The sequence below is a fragment of the Nelusetta ayraudi genome, unplaced genomic scaffold, assembly GCF_046127955.1.
Source record: "Nelusetta ayraudi isolate G7.1 ecotype Tasmania unplaced genomic scaffold, CSIRO-AGI_Nayr_v1 ptg000075l, whole genome shotgun sequence".
NCBI classification, from domain to species: Eukaryota; Metazoa; Chordata; class Actinopteri; order Tetraodontiformes; family Monacanthidae; genus Nelusetta; species Nelusetta ayraudi.
Genome location: NW_027466125.1, coordinates 976,115 through 988,166, shown reverse-complemented (window position 1 = coordinate 988,166; position 12,052 = coordinate 976,115). Strand labels below are relative to the sequence as shown.

The 12,052-nt window shown below is 47.9% G+C and overlaps 1 protein-coding gene across 19 annotated transcripts in view; it reads left to right on the top strand.

Annotated features, from left to right (window-relative positions):
• The window catches only part of LOC142899687 (uncharacterized), a 40,081-nt gene that overhangs the window by 22,286 nt on the left and 5,743 nt on the right, over positions 1–12,052 (top strand). For 10 of the 19 annotated variants that reach the window (XM_076043401.1, XM_076043400.1, XM_076043405.1 and 7 more), the window contains 9 exons: positions 265–627; positions 3,442–3,619; positions 3,996–4,122; positions 5,689–5,832; positions 5,960–6,013; positions 9,646–9,801; positions 10,309–10,405; positions 10,729–11,017; positions 11,106–11,658. In XM_076043401.1, the coding sequence (XP_075899516.1) occupies positions 265–627; positions 3,442–3,619; positions 3,996–4,122; positions 5,689–5,832; positions 5,960–6,013; positions 9,646–9,801; positions 10,309–10,405; positions 10,729–11,017; positions 11,106–11,658 (1,961 nt within the window). The remainder of the gene's footprint in view (positions 1–264; positions 628–3,441; positions 3,620–3,995; positions 4,123–5,688; positions 5,833–5,959; positions 6,014–9,645; positions 9,802–10,308; positions 10,406–10,728; positions 11,018–11,105; positions 11,659–12,052) is intronic. The other 9 variants (XM_076043412.1, XM_076043413.1, XM_076043415.1 and 6 more) reach the window with 2 other exon arrangements.

Genomic DNA, 12,052 nt, shown 5'->3' with positions numbered 1-12,052 from the left:
GCAGCAGCCAAACATGGATAAAGTTCTGTTATTTCGAGTGATATACAGTAGATATGTTAATCATGAATAATCATTATAATTGAAAGACATGTTGCAAAAAAAGTTTTTATAAAATATTTTAACACGTTAGACGTCTAAAAAAAAAAAAACAATGACTAAATGTGTGTAAGGGGAACGTGTTCCTTCTTCCATGCGGTGGGGGAGAGGGGGGTAATTTGTGAGTGTGAAGACAGCGAGTCCAGGCTTCCGCTTATCGGACTCCAGGTTTCGGTCCGCAGACGCTCCAAGCCGAGAAGGTCGGGAGGGAGGCGTTGGCGGTGTCGATATCCCCGGAGCTGTTGGCAGGAAATGAAGGAGCCCAGGCAGCTATCATCATCTCACACACACACACACACACCCTCCAAACACACTATCTCACACAGATGGAGAGTACATATCCTGCTGATATGAAGACGGAGCTCCAGGTTCTCCAGGCTGGAGGTTCGGGGGAACACGAGTCTCGGTTCCAGATCAGATCAGATTGGAGCGGCAGGACAAACATTCTGTCAGAACCAGAACAGACTCTGTTGGTTCGGAACACCAGGTTAACGTCTCCTTTCTGGTGTTTATGTCGGAGGGGACGAGGTGGTGAGGATGTTCAGCGAGTCCCTCTGGCAGCATCATTACCATGAAGGGCCCATATGGGATCAAACATTTAAATCTGCTCTGTGTGGTTTCACTGTGTGTAACGATGTGTGATGAATCTGATTTAATAACCAATTCCCTCTGAAGGGAAGGTGCACACATTTAAAAATGGTCAACATTTGCCAACGAAAGTTAAAAAAACAGGAGCAGATGGTGAAATTGAAAGACCAGCTTGGTGCTACACTCGTAAGCCGCTGTGATTGGCCATTATGGGTCACATGATTTCACTCTTATGGACTCCTGTTAGTTGACGTTTTTTTGGTTTTATTGTTGCCGGTCACTTTCTGGAGTGTTGTTTCAACAGTAAAAAGCCATCGCCAAGGCACGTAAAGGGATGTTGTCGGTGCAGAAGACACAACTGGACGTTGGTGTTGTTGTTGTGGTCGGCCAGAATATTAGAGACTGAAAAGTTGAGCTTTAGGCCACACGGTGGTGCAGTGGTTAGCGCTGCCGCCTCACAGCAAGAAGGTCGTGGGTTCAATTCTGGGCCTGAGACCTTTCTGTGTGGAGTTTGCATGTTCTCCCTGTGTCTGCGTGGGTTCTCTGCGGGTTCTCCGGCTTCCTCCCACACTCCAAAAACATGCATGTGAGGTCAATTGAACACTCTAAATTGTCCGTAGGTGTGCATGTGAGTGTGAATGGTTGTTTGTCTCTATGTGGCCCTGCGATGAACTGGCGACTTGTCCAGGGTGTCACCCTGCCTTCGCCCTAAGACAGCTGGGAGAGGCTCCAGCAGACCCCCGTGACCCTGAAGAGGAATAAGCGAGTATAGAATATGAATGATGATGAATGAATGTCGAGCTTCTGTTTAGGAGCGACCAGGTTGGACAGGATGGTGGAGGTAGAACCAGACTGAGGAGGTTTGAGGGACGGTGGGTTTATCAGTGGAAGGATGCTGGAGGTCGGAGGTGGCCAACAGGAGGTCTGGAGAAAGAGCAAAGAAGAGGGAGTTGGAGTGAGGCTGCGGAGGAGCAGGTCAGGTGCTGGCCGATGATTGGCTGTGGTCCCAACAGGACGCCTAGAGGAGGAGAAAGTTCAACTCAACCAGCGTGTTTCCTTCTGGTTCCGTATGAAGCAAAGTGCAGGTCCGCTGGTCAGGAGGTGGATTTTAAACAAGACTTCCTGCCGACTCAGCGAGTCCCGAGTCCAGGCTGTCTCTCATTGTTCCAGCTGAGGTCAGGTGACCTGGCCGCCTCTAAAGCAGTCTTACCGGGGTTTTATTTTTAAGAGCGGCCGGGAGGCTGCGGCCGACCTTCCGCCGCTCCTGTGACCTTTCCCCACCGGTGCGAGCGCAAACCTTTGAGATGAAATGACTTATTGTGCCGCAAATAGCCGCAATAACAGTAGCAGCAGCAGACGGGCCTGCGAGGCTCAGTCAGTCAGTCAGTCAGTCAGAAGAAGAAACAGCCCGGAAGAGTCTCCAGTCTCTCCGAGAGAAGAAAGAGGAGAGAAGCGGCTGATGGTTCTCCTTCTACGTCAGATGAAAACTTGTGTGCTATTTTTAGCAGCAGCTTGTGACCGCAGTAGTTTTCTTTTGTGAGCGTTCACATAAACTCCAGCCTCCGCATAAAGTGGGGCCATTGCATTTTCTCATTTATTTTTTTATCTATTTATTCTTATTTTTTTCCAGTTTGTAAGGTGCAGGGCCATCCAGATGTTTGAGCAGGTTCAGACCAGTTTCACATTCCAGACATTTCTTTTTTTTGCGACCAGATTTGGCTCGAACCTCCATCCTTTTTTTTTTTTGTCTTAAAAGGAAAGAAATGCCCGCGGAGAGAAGACAAAGTGACAGCGAGTTTGACTCGACCGTCTCGAGGCCGCTCTGAGGAATCTTTACAGCCGGAGTCATGCATTCCTAAAATAGTGGCTTTCACACTTGCCTTTTTTCTCCTTCTCCTTCTCCTTGTTCTTTGTTTTGTTTTGTTTTTCCCTGCTGCAAATGTCGCGTGTCTCTCTTCACTCTTCACCGAGTTCTTCATCAGCGTGTTTGATTGAACTGAAAATCTCTCCTCCTCTTACTGGCAGTCCAGGCTGTGAAGAGAGTTTAACTGGGGTCAGCGCTCCGACTGGAGGGACTTTCAAGAAAGAACCCCGCCCCCCCTCCCCCCACTCCACCCCCCGACCCCACCCCCACCCCAAAACAAACACTTCAATTAGGGTTTGTTGTATGCTAACGCTAACCCTGTGGAGAGGAACCCAGAGGGCCTTTTCACGCCGAGGAGCTCCTTTAAGGAGCTGTTAGAGACGTGTTGAGTTCCTCCTGGTGGTCTCCAGGGGCGGTGAGGGGTTTACAAGCTGCTGTGTGTGTGTGTGTGTGTGTGTGTGTGTGTGTGTGTGTGTGTGTGTGTGTTCCCCGGTTCTGTGTGTGCCGGGCATATAAACACGGCAGCCCTGGTGTGAAGGCTCTCCTGCGTCGCCCCCTGCTGGTGTGTTTCCAGCCAGCAGGGCCTAATTGAGCGGCCGTGGAGGTCGTTAACAGAGAGCGACTTCAAGCTAAAGTTTGAACCCATCCAGGAAAGTTTGTAGCTTTATGTTCACTCGTGATGATGCTGAACAAACGCATCAGTCTTTCTCAATGTAACGCCGTGTGCTTCATGTGGAGATTGTTCATTCTCTTGGTTTGGTGTATTGTGCGAATGAATAAATCGAAATAAAATTATGATTTTTTTTTTTTTTTTTTTTTTTTTTTTTAAATGACATAAATGATCCGACCCCTGTGGAACTGAGGAGGAACTTTGTCTGTGCTCCTCGCTGCAGGAAAGAAGAAGTCCAAGTTCCAGACCTTCAAGAAGTTCTTTGCCAGGAAGAAGAGAAAGGAGCCGCCCGCCGCCACTGGAGCCGACTCCGCCCTCAAAGGCAGCCAATCCAGCGACAATGTCAGCAAGACGTCAGAGAGCAACGCCCTGACCCGGGCGGAGCAGGAGAAGGGATCAGGGTGAGAGCAGAGGAACTGCAGCTCGGGCCGTGTGGTTCTGACATGTGGAGCGTGTGGTGTGTGGAAGAGGGCGGAGACAATTTAAAGCAAAGGAAGATGGTGTTTTAACACTCGGCCCCGCCCCTTCCTCCGCCGGGTCGTGCCGTTTCCTGTTTTCCTAGCTAGTGGTGGAATGTGCCATCCTCTTCATTTCCTTTGTTTTCACTGCACCGCTGCCACTCTCCGCTGCCATGTCCTCAATCTTAACCCCCCCCACCCCCATTTGGTTTCTGGTAAATGTTTTGAACGTTGGTCCCGCCCACTTCGACCTCAAACACCCTCCGGTCACTTTGCTCACTCTCACCTTTCGTTCCTGTCTCTCTCCCCCTTCGCCAAGGTCAAAGGTCAGCCTGGGCAGCAAGGCCTTGTCTCACGACTCCGTCTTTGTGTCGGACTCGTCCGAGGCTAACGAGGCTCTGGGAGCGTCGCAGGACAGCATCCATGGAAAAGTGAAATCCCTTCAGGTAACTGGGGGAGTTTGTCAGCAAGGACAGACTTGGAAAACACAATGTGCATGAAATAAAATGTACTCAAAGTCGCATTCTTTAGGCCATTACAGCATTGCAATACATTATGTTGCAGGTACATGATGCACTGCTGCATGAACTCCTCAGTCTTTACTTTTATGATTGTGTAGTTTAAAAAAAAAAAAAAAAAGAATCTAAAGGCTGAATTGCTCATAACCCCATCCCAAAATTCCGTCACAAGCCTCTATCAAATAGTCAAAAATCAAAACAAAGAACGAGGTAGAACTGGCCCTCCCACCACCAGGGGGCAGCTTACGCAACCGCATAGGTCACGTATAAATACGCCTCTGCTGCTGCTCCTGACACATGATTTATTCATACGGAGGATTCCAACAAACACCCGTCACAACGCGGTGCTGTGGCGGGAAGATGAGCTAGCTTGTCAGCTAGCCAGCTAGCCTGCTAGCTGGACGGTCTGATGGACTGACCTCAGGATAAACTGTGTTTTTAAGCTACCTAGCACGGCGCTGGAATTAAACAGCGTCTTAAGAGGATTGGCCTGACAGGAACAGGAAAACTTTCTCTAGTAACTAAGACAGAGAATATTTTTAGCTCGGATGTGTTTGGCGAATGAGACGGGAATCTCTGAGAGCAGCGCGCAATTCACCCCGAACCTGCACTGAGGTGACGATCACGGTCACCACTGTGGATTAAAACAGGAAGAGTGTGAATAATAAGTGATTTGATGATTAACCCGCATTTAATCGGACCAAACTGTACGTACGTAGCATGTAGCAGACTGAAAACAGAAAATATAAGGTACGAGTACTCAAAACAAAACCATCCTGCAATCAATGGTTGCGTGTGTGTGCGTGCGTGTGTGTGTGTGTGCATGGGCTAATGTGGGAATTTTTTGGTTGTTAAAATATTAACTGATCTTATCTGGCAAATGTCCTCAGTGTTTCCTGACCACCAAATTCTACAATACGTTATAAAAGTAAATTTTTATGCAATATTATCATAAGATTACACAAAGTCAACAACTAACAGCCACTCAAAAATACTACTTGCATGCTAATTGCCGTGTAAAATATGGTTGAGGAGAAGAAAACACACAAATACTTTAAATCATCTCCTCACCCTGCAAGCTAGCAGGCTACAACAGAAAGTTAGCGACTCATTCAGTTCGCTGGTGAAAGAAACTATCTCCACTCCAGGAAGTTGTTCTATTTGACTTGTAGCTGAGTCACTGGGTTGTGTGAGAGTGTGTAACATGGCAGCACACAGCTACCAGATAACATATCTTTTTTTTGAGTTTGAGTTTCTGTGATGACGCTTTCTCTTTCTCACTCACTCACTCACTCACACTCACACACACACACACACACACACACACACACACACACACACACACACACACACACATTACATTCTCTTCTCCTCATCCTTGTTAATGAGTCTCAATGTGAAAATTGAGCAGACAACTTTTTTTTAGCTGCTGTAGATTTTGCGCTATAACGTCACTTTTTTTTTAATCTCCCTTCTTCATTTCTCCGCCTGCAGATGCAGCTGAAGCAGGCCATTAAACTGGGCTCCCCGCCGTCCCTCATGTGCGTGAAGAGGACGGAGGACGGTGGCGCCGTGTCCGAGGACGACGGCCTGCCCTGCAGTCCGCCTGAATACGCCGCTGCCCGGCACGCAGCCGCGGTAAGAGTGCTGCTCTGATGCGAGAGCTGCCGGGAAGGCATGCGGGTGGTCAGGCAGCCTGCCTCACTTCACATCGAGGAGGCTTCAACCTTTTGTCTCCCATTTCTGTGTGTTTCCTCCAAAACAGGCTCAGAGGAGCAGCGGCGTCAGTCTGGAGGGAGCCGACAGCGATGACGAGCAGGTGAAGAGAAAGAAAACACTCACAAACCTTGATTCACCAACTAACTTGCTAGCTAGGTAGCTAGCTAGCTAGCCAGCTAACTAACTAACTAACTAACTAACTAACAAACTAACTAACTAGCTAACTAACACTCACACCTTGACTAACTCACAAAGTAACCATAAACACCCACACACTAACTAACTAACTAACTAACTAACTAACTAACTAACTAACTTGCTAGCTAGCTAGCTAGCCAGCTAACTAACTAACTAGCTAACTAACTACCCAACTAACTAGCTAACTCACCCTCACACCTTGACTAACTCACAAACTAACCATAAACACCCACACACCCTGACTAACTAACTATCTACCTAACTAACTAACTAACTAACTAACTAGCTAACTAACTAACACTCACACCCTGACTAACTGGCTAACTAACTAACTAACTGACTGACCCGAAACACTCACACACCTTGACTGACTCAGATTCAGACTCACCGGTGAGTGACTTTGAAATAAGTTGTGCTAGACTAGCTAGTCTGTTAGAAATCAGCAGATTTTCCCCCCCAAAGGCTGGCATTCCTGTGTTTAACCATATTTAGGTGAGTCAGAAACTCGGAGAGATCGTTGGTGATACTGAAAAGGAGAAAGTCAGCAAAATAGACGCTTGGCAGTTTCTTTTGGGGGGTGGCTTGGTATCAGGAAATGAAGTGATGACACAGGATGTGTAACTTATTTAATGTACTCAGGGTTAGCAGTGTGTCTACCTTCAGGTACTGGGAAGGTTTCACAGTATTGCTGTCAAACAGATTAAACTGAAGAGAGTAGAAGTGTAGACGTGCTAAAAGCTCTGGCGAGATGAAATGGAAATGGGCTTCCAGAACTGAAGAGTGAAGCGTTGATGGATTTCAGCTTAATTAGGAAGCGCCTCCCTGCTCCTCGGTGTCGACCTTGGCCAGGCCTCGCTGTCGTCGGTGCGTCTCCGTCCCGTCTCGCAGGCCATCAGAGAGCTCCGCTGTCAGTTTTTAAAACTGCTTTTCCTGCAGGCTGGAGTGCCACTCTGCGATAAGACAGTAATGTTCTGGAACTAGGAAAAAAAAAACCAAAAAACTCCACAATCCACAACTATTCATTCGCTGCCCTTCTTTTCGATAGAAAAGAGCTCCGCCAGCAAAAGTTCAATGACAAACGAGCGTTTAATAATAGCGCTGTTTTTATTTATTATTTTTTTCATATCCTCGACTGTAGTTTTCCACTCAGTGAGTGCAATCGCAGCTGCACGGCCGCAAGGACGCGCCCACTCCAGAGCAGTGGCGGTGCCGTGCGTTTCACCTTTAGGCCGCCAGTCACATTGTATTTAGCCCAGACTAAATGAATACATCTCATATTACCCTCAATATGGCAAGAGAACACATAGAGAATCACACTTGCGTCCTACGTCACCTCCATAGAGGCAACTGAGGCCGCTGACGTTAAGAGATTTCTCACCAACAGCAGCTTAAACTGTCCCAACCTGTCCAGTAAGCTGCATCATCGTCGCTGACGTGCATGAGACCAACGAGACGATAACAAAACAGATCATTGAACTGTTAAGTTATCAAACAGGTGAGCGTGTTGGCCCCCCCAGCGAGCCGGACTTGGCATCGCAGACCCGAGCTCTGATTTGACTGCGGCAACTGACTGAGGTCCGTTCGCTTGCTGACAGCGGACTGGAGCCGGCTGTGTCGGTTCTGCAGGCCTGCGGCAGATTTCATGGACCCTGACGACACACAAGCTAGCTGCAATATGATTGGATAAAAAAACGTAATATCTGACAATGGAAGCAGCGCAACCAAGTGGCTATTATATGATCGGACTATGGAGAATAACGTAACAATGTGTAGTTTTTCTGAGTATGGTTGGGCCTTGAGAGAAGGATGAAGATGAAGATGAAGATGAAGAAGTCTCGCTGCATTGCAGTGGAAGAATTGCGAACAGCTGCCGAGCGAATAGCAGCGGCCAGAAGCTAGAATATTTCTTTCACGTTGTTTCCCTTACCTGGAAGCACACACACACACACACACACACACCGCCTATCAGACGACCCTGAATTTAATCTCGCCTTCATTGCAGCTGATAGTTAGTTAGTAGATAGCTGTGTGACCTTTGTCTCTGCGTCACCGCACCAAAACAAAGTCCCGGTTTGCTGCTGAGATCTTTGCCAAAGCGTGGAGGAGAACCTTCAGAGGAAACGTCTGCTCGTCTGTGCATGGATATAAAAAAACAAAGAGGTTCTTTAAGGCTAAAAATAGAAGCGTGCGGGGGCCAAAAGTGTCGCTGTTGCCGCTTCAATTAACTCCAGCGTGAGTGTGGAAAGAAAGTGTGTCTCAATGTTTGAGTGCATTGTGTTGGCGTGTGTGTCTCTCCTTGGGGACGAAGATGATGAGGATGATGAGGATCATTAGAAGTGGAGAGAATCCAGCTGAGGAGGAGAGACAATGTTGCTGCTGCAGGACGACAGTCAAAGTGTTGCTGAGGAAGATAATGGGAGATAATATTGACTCAGCCTGCTCCTCTCTCTCTCTCTCTCTCTCCCTCCCTCTCTCTCTCTCTCTCTCTCTCTCTCTCTCTCTCTCTCTCTCTCTCTCTCTCTCTCTCTCTCTCTCCCTCCCTCTCTCCCTGTCTCCCCTCTCCCTCTCCCTCTCCCTTCTCCCTGTCGGTCTTACTCACTCGCTCGACCACTGTTTCCTCTGCGGCTGCTTCTTTATCGCTCCACTCAAGAATCGAGCGTTTATCAGCAGTCACAGACTCTCTTTGTCTCCCCCGGCCGACACTGAGTGCAGCAGTGATGATGTGTCTGCGGTGGGAGCAGGGCTGGGTTCCATTCCCAATGTTTTTGATCCAATGCCAATTTCAATACCTCGGCTGCGACGCTGAAACTAATGTGAATCACAGCAACGACAAAAAAGTACTCTGTCGTTGCTACGGCACAAAACTTTTAATTTGCCATTTTATTGGTGATTGAAATCAGGATTTTCCTCCAAATCCAGTCCCTTTTTTTTTTTTTTTTTTTTTTTTTACAGTAGTGTAGTAGCGGTACCAGTACTTGATAAGGCCATTGCACATGGCAGAAGTTCTTTGATATTTTCCTTTTTCCTCAGATGTTCTGTTATTTGAACAACATTCCTCAACATGTTTTTCTAGAACTTGTTTCACTGCAGTACAAACACAAATTTAACAGAATTGTCATTTGCATACATATCCAACTTTTTACGAGTGCAAGTAGAGTACTCAACCCCAGTATCGGTACAAAGAGGTGCATCCCTATGCAATGATTGTGACTGGCGCGCAGACCAACAGGTCGGATTTGCTTTCTTGAATATAAATCGGAATTTGTCACCGAAAAGATGATGAATTTTTCAATATTCAGTAGATTTGAAGCATTTCGGTCAGTGCTACAAGTCTGCCCCCCCCCCACCTCTCGCACTAGAGACACTGAGAGCCGTCACATGTGCTCTCCCTCCAAAACGTCCGCGGGGGTATTTCCTCTGTTAATGACTTATTTATGTGACTGTCCAGTGAAACTCTGTGTGTGTGTGTGTGTGTGTGTGTGTGTGTGTGTGTGTGTGTGTGTGTGTGTGTGTGTGTGTCCTCCCTCCCAACAGTCCTGCGGGCCCTCCAGCAGGGCCGTGAGCCCCCTGGTGGTGGTTCCCGGGGACTTCAGCCAGCCCGCCAGCCCCTTCGCCTGCCTGGACAACTCGGCTGCCAAACACAAACGAGGTCTGAGGAGCAAAGCCTGCCACAGGAGGAAGCCTATCAGCGTGAGAGCCGCTCTTACCGGCCACCAGCTTTTTATCCGCTCGCTCCCCTGTTGTCATGATAGTCGCCGTCTCGCGCGACTCAGCAGATTTAGGGTCAAACATTGCAGAGAAATTGCCTCGGTGATCTTCACAGGTGAACTTCAGTTGACTTTCTCTCAACTTTTGAACTCTTCAGTGGTTCACTACTGGCTGCAAAAAAGACAAAACACACAAGTGTCTGATTGATGAATTTAATTTCATTCATTTGTTTCACATATACATAAATTCATACGAAAATGAGGCAAATACTATGTAAGATGTTACTGCAGTGTGAAATATTGTTGAATTTTTTTTTCTATAAAATTCACTCCAAAGTTTCCGTGGGTGGGTCAATACAGTTTTTTAGTGGCCATGTTTAGACTAACGCTAACACGCGTGTGCCCTCTGGTGGATCCAAATACATGTTGAGTATTACGCTCATGTCCTTGACTGAGACTCGTTGTTCTTGTCCTGGTGTTGCGTTGCCAGAAGCTGGAGATGAAAGCAGAGCGCGACTCGGTGGAGGAGACGACGCTGGACTCCTCCGCAGCAGAAGCACCGCAGGAGAGGCAGGAGACGGCAGAAGGTGAGCTGCAATTCCACCAGTCCCAATATCTTCTGTTGCAAGTGGAAACAGCAAAAATAAAATAAATGACAGATATTCTGAACTTGTGGTTTTAATCGTGAATCGCTCCAAAAAAATCCTTGTCATCTTTTTGTTTTTTCACATTGCATCTCACAGCCGACTCCTAAGTATTAACATAAATGTAGTATTATTGCAAGTGGTTGGTGTGACAGTTGTATAATCAGGAGCACATTTAAAGTAGCATCCAGTTAATGTCGTAGCTGACGCTGCAGTGAGCTCTGACCATTGTCCCCCCCCCCGCCACACTCATCTCTGCTCTCCAGGTGTCAAGGATCATGAGCCGAAACCACAAGTAGAAGCAGATGGAAAAGAAGATAACAAGGAAGAGGCAGATGAGGAGGAGTTTAAGAAAACACTGGGGGATTCCCTCTTGAGAGATGATGAGGAGGAGGAAGAGGAGGTGGAGGAGGAGGAGGAGGAGGAGGAGGTGAACCCAGGACAGGAAGCCTCTCCAGCCACAGACACTTCCTGTCCTCAGCCTCGTCTCTCAGAGGACGTCCCACCAGCCTCACCAGGAAGCAGCTCCAGACCGTCTTCTGCCGACAGTCCCAGGTGACAACTCATCACTTCCTCTTCACTCCTCCCTCCTCCCTCCTGCCGGCTTCTCACATTCTTCTAACTGCTTCATATCTGCCCACAGAGTGACGCCAGAGCCCCCTGCTGGTCCGAGAGGAGCATGGCTGGGCTCCTCCAGCGTCGGCCCTGCAGCAGCTGCAGTGGAGGTGGAGGAGGAGGAGCAGATGGAGGAGGAGAAGGAGGAGGAGGAGGAGAAGGACGCAGGGGAAGCAGAGGAGAAGGAGAAGCCAGACAGAGGAGAGGAGACGTCCTTCCTGCAGGAGGTGCTGAGCTCCCTTAAAACACCACTGGAGTCCCGCTCGCTGGGTGTCGAGAGTGAGGATGTTGTCCTGGAGGTGAAGGAGGAAGTGGAGGCGAGGGAAGCCATGGGTGCAGAAGAAGAAAACCAGGAAGTGATGGAAGAGGATGAAGAGGCGGAAGAGCCTGTCAACTATCAGGCTGCTCCAGACAGCTGCCCCTTGTCAAGTCAGACCGCTGAGAAGGAGGAGAAGGAGGAGAAGGAGGAGGAGGAGGAGGAGGAGGAAGTCAACACTCTGAGCACAAGAGCCCCTGAAGAAGAGGAAAATGTTAAAGTGGAGGAAGAGGAGCCTGTGGCGGAACATTCCAGTCAATGTGATGTATGTATCTCTGTCACGACTCTGAGCCGTTTGGATTAGCGTGTTAGATTTTAAAAACTGTTTTAAAAAAAAAAAAACACGAATGTGTTTCAACACGACTTAATCCGGACACTTCAAAGTCTGTTCACACTAACAAGTGTGCAAAAATGCTTTCATGCCCACATACGTAGTGCCCCACCGACTGAGAGTGCAACTAGCAAACAAGCTTCCTTTGATTTGTTAGTGGAAGAAGTGGAGTAGCATCTGTTAGCCTCCTAGCTAGGGCTTGTATGAAATACATCAAATGTTTTTTCTCTTTATAATACTGTCTTTACTGTCAGTTTGCAATGTGCAAAGTGATTTATTTGAGGTTATCACTTTTTTTTTTTTAACCTGAAGGAAGTGTGCAGTTTGG